General features: G+C 43.8%; 1 protein-coding gene across 1 annotated transcript in view; it reads left to right on the top strand.

Moving 5' to 3' along the window:
- MYH15 (myosin heavy chain 15) overlaps positions 1 to 13546 on the top strand; it is a gene marked incomplete at its 5' end in the record, with an annotated part of 154815 nt that overhangs the window by 124400 nt on the left and 16869 nt on the right. The window contains 9 exon segments of the mRNA XM_082719582.1: positions 1282 to 1337; positions 1340 to 1473; positions 1682 to 1735; positions 1739 to 1810; positions 1812 to 1886; positions 5948 to 6073; positions 8142 to 8312; positions 11233 to 11303; positions 11305 to 11335. Coding sequence (XP_082575708.1) covers positions 1282 to 1337; positions 1340 to 1473; positions 1682 to 1735; positions 1739 to 1810; positions 1812 to 1886; positions 5948 to 6073; positions 8142 to 8312; positions 11233 to 11303; positions 11305 to 11335 — 790 coding nt within the window.

The following is a 13546-nucleotide window of genomic DNA, read 5'->3' as shown; positions in this document are numbered from 1 at the left end:
CATGTTGGTTATAGCAGTTAACCTGTTCTGGCTCACAAATAACAAACCTTGGTGACTTAAAACTATCAGAGTTCATCTCTGCTTTATGTCCAAGTCCAATGTAGGCTAGGCTACAAAGAAAGCCACTATTCTTCAAAGTCATTCAAGAACCCAGGTTTCTTCCTTCTTGTGGTGCCACAATCTTCCATATGTGGCCACCAAGTTTGCCATAGATGTGGAAAAGGGGAGTCATAGACCATAAAAGTGAAAATGTTGTATGGGCAAGGACTGGAAACATTTCTGCCCATAATCCAGTGGCCAGGATTCAGTCACATAGTCCCAAGCTAACTGCTAGGATGCTGGGAAATGGTTGCCATGAGTTTCCCAGAGTTTTTCATTACTTTCCTGAACACACATCCATTGTCTAAACTTCTGTCACTTTGCAAATATAGTTTCAGCATAGGGCTTTGTCGTTAGGAAGAAATATTGAAACAACTCAATATTTACACAGCAGTTGGTTTTCTCAGCTTACCCTTGACTACTCCAACTCCTAGAGAAAGATAACCGTGCTATTATAGAAGAACTAAGAGCATCGACAGGCCATTAGAGCAGTAGTGCTGGTCCTTGAGATGTTAGCCTGCGTGGCTCTTTCTTGCCTTGTACAAATGTGTTTCGCCATTGAAAGTAGTTTAAATGTTATAGCTGTCAGGAAGAGCATCCTTCCTTTTTACTTAGCCACTCTAGGAAATCTAGGTGTTTGCCTTATGCTGTTCTTTAGGGCATCTTAGATAAGGCTAAGGCTCCCCCACTGGAATGTCACAAAGATTTTAGTACTTTCCTTGATTCTTGTGGGAAGGTGTTCTAGGATTCTTAATCTGTTATGATGCTCATTAACCTAAGCCTTCAACCTCTGTGTTTTTTAAAAAGATTTATTTATTTATTTGAGGGAGAGAGAGCATGAGTGAGCATTCAAGTGGGGTGAGGGGCAAAGGGAGAGGGAGAGAGAGAATCTCAAGCCAACTTCCCACAAAATGCAGAGCTGGATGCAGGGCTTGATCCCAGAACCCTGAGATCATGACTTGAGCCGAAATCAAGAGTTGGCCACCTAACTGATGGAGTCACCCAGGTGCCCCAACTGCTATGTTTCTAAATGACAACCTTAGACTCATTTTGTCAATTTCCCAGAATTTTTCTTGAATTTTCATTTTTTTTTTCTGTTTCCTAAACTATTATGTACACAGCAGGTAACCTTTCTCAATTTGGGTGCATGGTTTTTCCCCCTGAATGTTATTCTAAATTTAGGAGGAACCAGCAATGTGCTGTTGACTCCCTGCAGTCTAGTCTGGATTCTGATACTAGAAGAGAATTGAGGCGACCCGGCTGAAGAAGAATGTGGAAGGGGGCCTCAATGAGACAGAACTTCAGCTTAACTGTGCCAACCGGCAGGTGTTAGAAACAACCAAATCCCTGGGCCAGCTTCAGACCCAGATCAAGGTATATGTACTATGGGGGAAGGGAATAAACAAACCGAGAGACCAATTATGTTGAGCAATGACAGTAAGGGCAACAAATCTAATCCTTCAAGAGAGCAGGAACATACTTAAATTTAAACTGGTGGAGGCTTGCCCAGAGCAGACTTGCAGGTGCATAGCCCATTGAACTCAGAGCGATCTGTGCCCCAGGCCCGTGTTTTCTCTCACAGAACCTTCGGGTGCAGCTAGATGACAGCACACTCCTGAACAGTGAGCTGAAGGAGTAGGGGGCTATGGCCGAGAAGCACAACTCTCTTCTCCACTCTGAGCTGGAGGAACTGAGGTCCTTGTACAAGCAAGACAGAACGGGGGTGCAGGCTGGCAGAGGAAGAGCTCCTACAGGCCACAGAGAGAATCAACCTTTTGCATACCCAGGTGAGGCCCATAAATTCTCCCCATTAGCTGCGTCATCAGTGTGAAGGCCATTGTTTCCACCTACTGTTCAGCCTCGGACCATACCTAGTTGCCATGTCAGGCCTTGGGTGTGCTATATGAGGCATAGGTTAAATCTTTGGCAGCAAAGCAGTGGGCACACTCTTCATTTATTCCCGGATGTATTAGTTTCCTAGAGCTTTTACAACTCAGGACCACAAACTGGCTGGTTTAAAACAGCTGAAATTGATTCTTCCCAGTATTGAAGACTAGATGACTGAAACCGAGGTGTCGGCTGGGCCGTGCTCCCTCTGAATCTTGTAGGTCAATCCTTGCTTGCCTTTTTCTAGCTTCTGAGGTTTGTTGGTGATCTTTGGTGCTCCTTAACTTGTAGCTGCATCATTTCAATCCTCTGCCTTCACATGGTATCCTCTCTGCGTCTGAACACCATTTTTCCTCTGTTCACATTTGTATCTAAATTTCCCTTTATTATTTTTTTAATAAGAACATCAGTTGTATTGGATTTAGACAGCTCCTAATGATCTCATTTTTAACTTGATCACCTCTGGAAAGACTCTGTTTCCAAATAAGGTCACATTCAGAGATCTGAATTAGGGGTTAGGACTTTAGCATCTCTTTTGGAGAGCATATAATATAACCTATAATACTAAGTCCCAAAGAATGGACTCTCAGAGCATTGATAACCAGGATTCTGGAGAGATATGAACATTGCCTAGTACCAGAGCCACTTTCTTGCTTCTCCTGTTCCCTCCAAGTCCCATGCTCTCCCAGCATCCCAGGATTTTTCTTTTCTTTCTTTCTTTCTTTCTTTCTTTCTTTCTTTTTTTTTTTGTTTGTTTGTTTGTTTTAAATGTTCCTGCCTCAGAGCCAGGAGATTTCTAACAATTCTAAGCGGCTGCTGACTGATTTGATGAGCTGTCAGGACTCTGGTATCTCATGGAAGGTTATGTAAGTGACACAAAGCAAGAATTTTGAAATTGTTTGCCATTCTCATAGAACCAGGAGAAACCCTCGTGTACAGTAAATGGATCAGTCAACATTTCCAGGGCACCCACCATACCCTGAGCAGATATACATGGTATCCACGCAGCATGTCTCTATCGTCCTAAAAAAGTGAAGATCTAAGCGAGGAACTTCAACCCACTGCCGGTGTGTAGTGTCAGAGCAAGCCCATCCCTACAGAAAGCCTTCTCTGACAGTCCTAGACCTACTAGATACACAATATGCTTAACTGCAGCTGGAAACCAAAGACAGAAGTCTAGGGGAGGAGGAGATTTGGGTTGTTGAGGGAAATTGCTATACTCACTCGAACATGGTGAGGCAGAGGTGGGAGAGGTCAGAGAAATGGTGTTAAGAGGCAGGGAGAGCCAGGTCCCCAGCAACCTTGAGTCTGAGACTGAGGCAGCTTGAATTCTGTCTTGTAGTTAACGGGGATCCATTGAAGAGTTTCCAGTAGCTAAGAGTGAAATGATCAGATTTTCATTTTAGGAGTTTCAGTCTGGTGAGTGCCGTGAAGGGTGGATTAGGCAGAGCTGCCATGCCTGGAGTATTTAGCAATGTCTGTGGGATCATTTTGGGATCACTCTCCAGTGACTGGAGAGTGCCACTGACTGGGCAGAGTTCAGAGATCCTAATATTCGTGCTAGGTGCAGGATAATCCTACCTCACAAAGAACTGCCCCTCCCAGAATGCCAGTTGTGCCCCCGCCTAGAAATACTGGGAAAAAGGAAGGATCAGCCAAAGATATTTCAGCTAGAAAGCATTGCAATTAATTTGTGCCTACAGCTTGATTTTTATGTCCATCAAAACACTGTGCATGGCACAACCTTATTTAGATACCATGTGATATGGAACAAATAGGCTGTGTGTTCTGCATAATTCCTGGCAAGCTAACTCACTTCAACATTTTCTTTCTCTCTCAGGAAAGCTTCTCTAAATACAATGAGCAGGATTCTTATAAAGTCGGATATTGAATTTTTAAAAAGTAATCATCTATCTGTAGTACTTAATAGCTATTGGTAATAAATCATTTGCCATGCCTATTATAACTGATAATGCACCAGTGGGTCCCAATATGATGAAAAAACACTAGGCTAGAGAGAACTGTGCACATCAACCAGAGGAAAAAGCAGACACAGGGAGGAGGAGATGAGTTTGAAAAAACAAAAAGAAAATTAGGTCGTGGAAACCTGATCTCTGGGGCAGAGTTTCTGACACTTTGCTGTATAACAGAAACTAACATAAAAATTCAAATTCTCAGGTCTCATTTCAGACCTACTGAATGAAAATCTCTGCAGTGGGACCCAGGAATCAAATGAATTCTCAGGTGATGCTGCTGGTCCCTTTGACCAGCAAATCTAGGTGATACTACCTTGTCTAGACCAGCGTATCTAGGTGATACTACATTGCTCACAAGGACCTCTCCCCAATCTTAATCATGTGGGGGCACCTTGCAGTTAATAGAATGCTGTCAATCTTTTGATGACATAATGAACCTTTAATGGAACCTTCTTAGTACGTTCTGCATTCCCAGACCTCTGAGCCTAGAATAAAGATACAAGGCCAGCCTTATCCTTGACTGACTACATGTGCTCTTTTTAAAACCCAAGCTGTGACTGTCTAGATTGCCCTCTTGCACAATATCTCCTAAACCCCTTCCTCCTCAAAAGAACCAGTTAGAGTCATCCAGCTTAAAAACGTTTTGGCAATTATCTCTCTAGCAGATTTTAAATGATTCCATGTATAAACAAGTCAGCATTTATATTTATACCTTCCTTTACAAAGAAAGAGTTTCTATGGAGTGACGTACAGTGAGCATCCAGAAAATACCCAGTAAAACACACATATCCTCAACACCACCACCACCACCACCAGGGAAAATCTTGGGTTGGGGGACACAAAACCTAAGCTCTCTGGGAGGACAGAGCACGGTGGCCTTGATGCTTCATGCCATTGAGGAAGCAGGGCAGAGCCTGTGAGGCTGGAATATCTTTCTATTTCCAAGGTACAATCTGCTTTCTGAGAGAGGTACTCGCTAGAGAAAAGTGAAAGGACAATGAAGAAAAATCAAAAATAGGAACCTGTGCTTTTTATATTACATTCTCTATGCTAAGGTTTCACACCCTCAGAAAAGCTGTGCTTCAAACATGGGCCAAATAGCAGCAAAGGGAGCCTCAGCCTCTAGTGTCATAACCCAGGAAAGAAAGAATTAGGGCAGTACCAGCCACAGAACACCAAGCATCCCCCCCTGTGGTAGAGGCTTCCTAAGGGCTAGGGGATGAGACTCATCTGAGCTACTCATCTGAGCCTCCTCACTGCAAATCAGGTAGAAAGGGAGGCAGATAAAGAGAAAGGGGGGAGTTTTGTTTTTGTTTTTGTTTTTCCTAGAGCAGCATACTGGAAACTGATTTTTTAAAAAAGATTTTATTTATTTATTTGACAAAGAGAGAGAGATCACAAATAGGCAGAGAGGCAGGCAGAGAGTGGGGGGAAGCAGGCTCCCTGCCGAGCAGAGAGCCCAATGCGGGGCTTGTCCAGGACCTTGATATTATGACCTGAGCGAAAGGCAGAGGTTTAACCCACTGAGCCACCCAGGTGCCCCTGGAAACTGATTTTTTATTTCCCAACCTCCTGCTCCCCAAATATCTGCTGCTGACCCTGACTTGTGCTCTGGAACACTTGTTTCTACCACATCAAAAAATAAAAGGCAGAAAACCGTATTCCTCAACAAGTTGAAAACCAAACATACATTTGGGGTTTGTAGCTTATCTGGATCCATTTCTACTTTCTTATTCAGAGAAACTGTCTCTTTGATATCGAGCCTCTAATGGATGAAATACCTTCCATTCAAATATGCCTTTGCTGGCACAGGGGAGTTTTCTAGTGTGGCTTCCCGGGGTTGGAAGGACTGGTACACTGACTAGCCGCTTAGAACGGAACTTGCTCCCGGCCAGAGCCCATTCCCGTTGCATGTCTGCCACCGACCAGCTGGCTTTTGCATCGCTGGTCTCAACTTGCCTAACGAGAGTGCTGCTTTGCTTTAGAACACTAGCCTCCTCAGCCAGAAGAAGAAACTGGAGGTTGATGTTGCCAGGATGCAGAAAGAAGCCAAAGAGGCAGTGCAGAGGTGTCAAAATGCAGAAGAGAAGGTCAAGAAGGCAGCCTCTGAGGTAGGTCCATTGACTGCTTCCTCACTCCCGTCTTCCAGAGTTGACCGGAGCGGTAGCCGAGGGGCAGAGGCAGATCCTCGGCCAGAAAGAATTCTATTGATTCTCCATACAGCCGGGAGCAGATTAGCTGACCCCTTTGCCTCTCTGTTCCCATTTTGAAAAATTAGGCCAATTAGCTCCTCCCTTCCAACCTACTCAGACATTAAAAAGGAGCCGTTGAATTGCTATAAGCAAAACCTCATGAAAGCAAGAGGGGTTTTTGTGTGCGTGTGTTTTTTTTAAAGCTAAGCCACTTTCCACTTGTGAATCAATACATCTAGAGTCTAGAAACAATTCTTCCTGTATGTCCCCACAAATAGCTATTTTCTTAGTGTCTGTAATGGTTTGATGATGATGATCTGGAAAGAAAGCTTATTTCACTTATCTCTTCCAACCCATACTGTTGTTTGAATAGCACCATCAGGTTGGTAAAGAAGGGTTGCAGGGCTGGTGTACCTTCTTTATTTGAAAGTTTAAAATTGTGGATGGGGGTGCTTTTCCTAAGTGGCACTAACCTCAGCATTGGCAGCCAGCCTTGTCTGAAGCTTTGTGGGAACTGAAGAAAGGCCACTGCTGGGCACCCCCTGTGGGCAGATGCAACACTTCTCTCAAAGGGCATAGCAAGCAGAAGGTAACACTCGGCATAAAAATTAGCAGAGAGAGATGGAGGATCTTGCAGGCCCCAGGCTTGTTGAGCAGAGTGTACCCTTAACTGCAGCCTCCACTCGCTCTCTCCCCATCGAGTGACTCTGTGTAGTCCATCAATGCCTGACTATGTGTAGCAGCCCTGATTTTGCTATGTGAATGGAAGCTGATCCTCTTGATGAAAGGGGTATGGGAAGTGGGGAGACAAGACATTTAATTGGATTTTATATTAGTCATTTTAAAATTCAAAAGAGGGGAAGAGCTTGTGTCTATATTCGCCTGAGTTATTTGCCAGTTGAGGAGCTAAACAAAACCTTTGCGCCAAACCCCTGGATACCAGGTCACTGCAGAATCCAGCCCTCTCTAAGAATAGAGAAGTGTGCCTATCACCCAGCCATTTTGTATCAAGGCAGGCATTTCGTGATGGAAAAGAGGTATGTGAAAGCTTGGAAATGTTTGATGGCCAAGAGGAGAATAATATGCTTAACATTTACGAAAATCCGCAAAGAGAGAATGGGATAAAAAGAGTGTCTACTCCAGCTTGGGAAATGTATGCAGTCATGCATTATGAAGACTAGCTGCTCTCGCGTGCCTTTATGAGAGTTTCTTGACAATGTTGAAAAATGAACCTCACTACCTCTTCCCCCACCTTCCAGTTTTCTAATAGATCAGCTCTGAGTCCCAACCCCACATAGCAGAACCCAGAGTTGCCTCCCTAATTCATTCTTTGCCCTCACCATCTGCACAGACGTCTCACACTTAAATTATACAGATGGTTGATAGACAGAGAAGCTTTGGCTGGGAGGACAGTGTTCTTACATTAAATGCACTGAGAGATTCATGAACCAGTTCTTAATAATTTTGTCGAGACATCAAGCCCTTGTACACATAGCCAAAGCCAAGAGCAGGCTTCACAAACAAGAATTAACCTTCTTTGTGCCAGATTATTGGCACTGAAAGCATCTGTAGCTGCCAAATTCCTGAAGCCTAAACTTGTTTGCTGTTGCGAATCACAGAATTATAAAAGTGAGATGTGAAAGATTTTCATAGGCATCCTTCCGTACTTGTCCTGGTGCAAGATACTACAGGGCACGTCCCGGGTTTTCGTCTGCTCAGAGCTGTTGTTCCGGTTGGTCAGCTTTCTTTTGTGTTGTGCAGTGTTCATGCAGTGCTTCATCTCTAGATAGTTTCTGCTACCCCTCACCCCAGTTTCTCTGTAGCTGATGTCATCTTGATTCCCATATCGTTGACAAACGTGAGGGTGACCCAAGTTAAGGACAGAGGAAGACATGACATCTGGTCAAATCCTGACCTGAAGATTGTGGGTGCAAATGAGAAGGTCACTTGGCTGCCGCCTTATCCCAGCTCCTTTCTTCTGTTTTAGGCAGCGAACATATCAGAAGAACTGAAGAAGGAGCAAGACACCAATGCTCACTTTGAGAAGATGAGAAAGAATATGGAGCAGACAATTAAAGACTTACCAAAAAAGCTGGATGAAGCTGAACAGACGGCCGTGACGGGGAACAGAAAGCAAATCCAGAAATTAGAATCTAGGGTAGGCGTTTGCATGGGTCATGATGGGGTCATGATGACTCCAGATTCAAGGTCTTATCCTGGAATATCACTCCAAATCTTCCCTATTTCTCTAATCACTTCTGCTTTATAGCACTTGTAGATCATTGAAAGCATCAGATCTCAATATACTTATTTATTCTTGTTTGACTTTGGGCGATCAACCAAGACTTTTGTTGGGCTGGATTAACTCTGCCCCCCCCTCTTCCTGCTAAGTGAGAATACATCTTCTTCCATTCAGCCACACCAACTCCAGGCTTCCCACAGCTGGAGTTACCTGTTGGGTACATCTGAGCAGTCTTGCTTTTGTGTCTTTGTTCCTGTTATTTGCTCTGCAGAGAATGCACCTTTTTTATCTGCCAGGGAAAGTGGAAGGGAAACAACTAAATCAAGGATCAAGAAATGCTTGGTGAAGATATAGGAAGGGCAGACGACAGTGACATTGCACCTGCCTTCAGGGAGCTTAACAACAAATAGAAAAATCTCTCTTGACTATTGAATCGATTTCAATGACTATGTACAAGTTGGTGACAAATGTTAGGAGGGGAGGAAGAAAATTTCACTGGGACTTGATGGTTCAGAAGGGCCCCTGACAAATACAGTATTGCTTTTGCACATTTATGGTATATCCATACAGTAGAATTCCAATGCACATCCATGGCACCTCCATATAATCATGCTGATTAATTAGGAATGAGGAAGAGCTCTGTAGTAGGTTCTGGAGATCCCACCTAGTGGTACAATGATGATAAAAGTCACCATCAATAGGTAGTGTCACAAGCTTTTGTGCAAGAGCAGAGGAAATCTAGAAGATGGGTACACATACACATTTTGCTTAGGTGTTCAAAAAGAAGGGGTGACAGGATTAGACAAAAACGAATAAAAATAGCTACCCATAGGAGAAGAACACAGAGATGAAACTGAGACCTTCTGAATGAAACATGTTCCATTGTTTTGACTGCAAAATCATATACAGCATTTACATGCTTCCTAATTAAAAAAACAAGTTTAAATCAAAGAGCAGAATAAAACAAATCAATCCTTAAAATGTTAACACAAATGGAAACAAGTGAAGTTAACCATGTATCAATTTGGGGAGCATAAAACCCACAGATGAATTATTCCCAGTGACTTTTAAACATAGTGCTTTGTACATGCCTCATGGGATACATCTAAGGACAAAAGAAAAAAAAATAGCAAATGAAGTACTGTACTTGCAGTTTCAAATAGCGATATCTTATCATTACTACTATGAGTAAGACTAATATAATTCTTTAACCAATAATTATTTAATCTTTATTGTATAAGAACCAAGTTTTTTAGTATGAGAGAAAAAACATATAGGTATAAAATTCAAGAACTTAGAATATGTCTTTTTTCCCTAATAAAAAAATAATACAGGATTGATACTGGTATTTCCAATTCAAATTTAAGATTGCAGGCTTTAATTTTGTTCCCACTGCTCTTTCTCCACCATTAAGTCCTAGAACCAGTGTTAACTCAGTAGCAATGAGCCCCTGATATCGGCTGATACTAAGGAATTATGATTAATTTTCTTAAAAACATAATCATAATACTATTATCTGTTAGGATTACATGACGATATATTTACAGTGAAATTACATGATGTCTAAGGTTTTATGTAATAGTGATTTTCCCAGAGGAGTTTTAATTCACTTAAAAAGACATGCAAGAAAACTTCATCTTAAAGGGGGGGGTCTCATTGTCTCATGTCTCATCCAACAGAACTATGTTTTAGGATCCTATGTGATAGGGGGTTAGAAGATTATTTTAAGGGGTTCCTCTATAAAGAACTGGTACACCTGCTGACTTGCTCTCTCTGAGGAAGAGCAAGAGCAGTGTGTCTGAAGTGGGGGGAGGGAAGCAGGGAGTAAGAGATGGGGTCAGACGTTCCGGGCACATTCCTGCCTCGGGCATTAGACTGCAATTTTTAAAAGGATAGTCAGGGAGGCCCTGTGGAGAAGGTGGCATTTGTGTCAAGAAGAAGTCAGGGGAGAGAGCCACGGACATCGAGGGGAAGAGAAGGAGCAACCAATACCCTTCCTCCCTCAAGTCTCTACCCCCGTTTCCTCTTTATTTCTCCAAACTCACCACTGAACATATCCTATATTCTGCTTTGTGTGTTCCCCCTCATTAAAATGTATGCTCATATAGGGGAGAGATTTTTGTTTGTTCTGTGCACGGCTGTATCTCTAGCCTTGGGGTCTGGTGTGTGGCTGGCATAAAATATTTGTTGAAGGAATGTTAACTTTGCTTATAGGACTCCGTCAGGCTGCAGGCAGGTTGTCAGTGTGCTATAGCTCGCCCACACAACAGGGCTGCCGGGCGGCAACATGCCGCATCCGCCAGAGCCTCAAGGTCAGATTTCAGAGAGTCAGAGCTGACCATGGAGAAGGGAGTTTAAGACCACAGAGCACAGTGGCTGGTTCCTTTTTTTTTTTTTAATTTTATTTTTTAATTTAATTTTATTTAAATTTTATTATTATTTATTTATTTATTATTATATTTTTAATGAAAGTGGCTGGATCCTTAAAGGGTGCTCTATGTAGCTGATTCTCCATATACTCACCGATGTTCCTACACACGCATATGTGTGTATTTTGTGATCTAACGGGAGAATTGTCACTTCTGCATGAATGAGCCTCTCAGAGTTTAAAGAGGCCTTTCATAAAGAATTTAATCCACAGAATTTAATCCACTCGCTTTTGGTGAGCCAGGGTTCCCAGAGACGGGGCCCTGTTTAATCATGGCCGGATGGAGAATGAACGCATCTTTCTAGATGACGTCGTTCTATTGCAAAGGACCGTGCCAGTCGGCAAATACGATGTCACCCTGGCTTGCTGGCGGCCAGCCTGTGGTCTGAGGTCAGGGTTTCGTTGCAGGTTTGCAAACTGGAAGGTCAACCGGAGGACGAAATCCGTCACAGGGCAGAGGCCCAGGAGGAAGTCGGCAGGGGAGCGATGCGTCAGAGAGCTGACCCGTCAGGTCCTCCTGGAATCCGTTGGGGTGCTGGAGAAACGTGCTCCTTCAAGCCTGAAATGGCCTTCCGGGTCTCCTGCTGTTCTCTCTCCAACTTCGCCCTCCCTCAGCGGTAGACACGGACTGACAATCCCAGGGCTTCTGTGCTGTTCGGGGTTTGGGACGGTCCCTTTTCAGAGCTTACAGGGAGCAAAATGGGAGTGGCATGTCGCAATTAGAAGCGAAAAGCTATTTATACGGTGCTGGTTTTGTCACACATAACGTCTGCAGCGCTTGCAGAAAGATGCCTTCCTGTGAGAGGCTGAGTGAGAACAACGTGTAAATGAAGTGGCCGACAGAGAGTTGGGGGGGAGGGTCCTCAGCCAGCAGGCGACATGCGACCCTGGCTACCCCGGAGCAGGGGACATCCTCACCCCTAGTGTCTGGTAACACAAACCCTCCAGGCCCCCCAAGGACTCTGGTGCTGGTGCCAGGTGGTGGAAACACAGCAACGGTTCACGACGGGCCTCCAGAACTCTCAGCTTCTCTTCCTGTGGCCCAACGCTGGTCTCCAGCAATAACAGAGAAGTGGGAAGGCTTCTTACCAGGAATTAAGGCATTTCTGAAGCCACAAGATCATCCTTCCTTTCATTTTCATTTTCTAACCTATCTTCCCTTCAAATGGAAGGGCCCCTAGAGTCCATGAGACCAAAGGCCCCTCGGGGGCCTCGTGTCTTCCTCGCACAAGTTGGGGTGTGTATTCCAGTTGTCAAACACGGACGCCAGACGTCACTTTCTAGCCCTGTCCTGCCGCATGGTCTAGCTCATGCCAGTGAAAAGGCACCTTCATTCCAAGGGCCACCCACTTTCACAGCACCTTTGGATCTGCTCGTCTTGCTTCTGGTCCCTGAGGCTGAGTTGCTGTTTGAAATGCCAACATCTTCCTCCCTCGCAGCAGGAAGGATACTGTAGATAAGAAAGCAGAGCACTTCAGAAGCCCTGTCCTGGGCTAATTAAGATGAAATGAGCTCCTTGCGCAGCTCGTCTTTCCTGAATAAGCGGTTCTTGTCTAAGACGAGTTAGTCTGGTGCTTCTTTAGGCTGCACTCCTTCTATCGAAACCACCCAGGAGTGAGCCCCTGGTATGTGCTGCAAAGGAGGTAAACAGCTTGGGAGCAGGAGAGAGGTGGTCTCCGCCCTTCTTTTGAGGAGGGTGAGGAAGTCCCGTGTGCAGCCTGTTAATAACGTCCAGGGTTTTCTTTTTATTTTCCTACAGATTATTCAGACATTTTTTTTCTTCTGAAGACAAGTTCATTATAGAACAAAACACCAAAGCTATCCTTTTTTGGTTTTCATTGTCCCCAAGAATGCATTCTTGTTCTATTGTGTTTTCTCTTTGTTCTTCTCAGCAATAACCTTTTTGTCCCCTCAGGTACTAGCGTGGAGGAATAGTTCTTCATTTCTTCCAAGTGTCTGCACAGTGCTTAGAGTGTATCTACTCAATTACGCAATGATTTTTCTTCTGTTAAATCAGATAACACCTAGTGAGCACCTGTTTCACACAAGATATTAAGCTAAGCGCCGTAACTTTAAAGAGACATTGGAGAGCCCTCCACATTCCTTGATATCAGTACCTGGTTTTGAAATATCCAAGATAGATGCCGACTGGATCCAGTCTGTTCTCCTTTAACATCAAAATAACCACCAGGACTATGAGGTGGGGTGTTTCGTGATAGTCTTCTTTGGTGCCAATTGAAAATGTCATTTCGAAAGGGGCCTAAATGTGGCTTTGCTTTCTGAGGAAAAATCCTCTGGGAATATCCTACTATATTAGAAAGGGAATCAAGTGTGACCCCAACCACTATAGTTGTATGACCAGTCCCCATTGAGCATTCGGAAGTTCATCCGATTTTCTCTCTTCAGTACCCAGAATAATGTGCTATATTTTAGTATATGTGCTGCCGAAGAATAATGTGCTATAAAGCAGGACGTAGGACTAGGAACTTAGAACCGTTATAGAAGGTACAGACAGTTTTTCAGCAGCACCCCCCATCCACCTGCTCCATTTTATCTTCAACTGCTTTCTATATTCAAGGATCTATGTATAGATGTTATTTAATCCTTACAAATCTAATTACAGATATAGTGTCTTCCTTTTTAGAGATAAGGAAACAAAATGTGATTATTTGGGGTAACTTCTCTGGGAACCAGGTGCCAGGATAGAGTTCTAGAAGTACAA

Source organism: Mustela nivalis (assembly GCF_964662115.1).
Source record: "Mustela nivalis genome assembly, chromosome: 1".
NCBI lineage: Eukaryota > Metazoa > Chordata > Mammalia > Carnivora > Mustelidae > Mustela > Mustela nivalis.
Note: the sequence above shows the minus strand (reverse complement) of the source record. Positions and strands in the feature narration are given on the sequence as shown.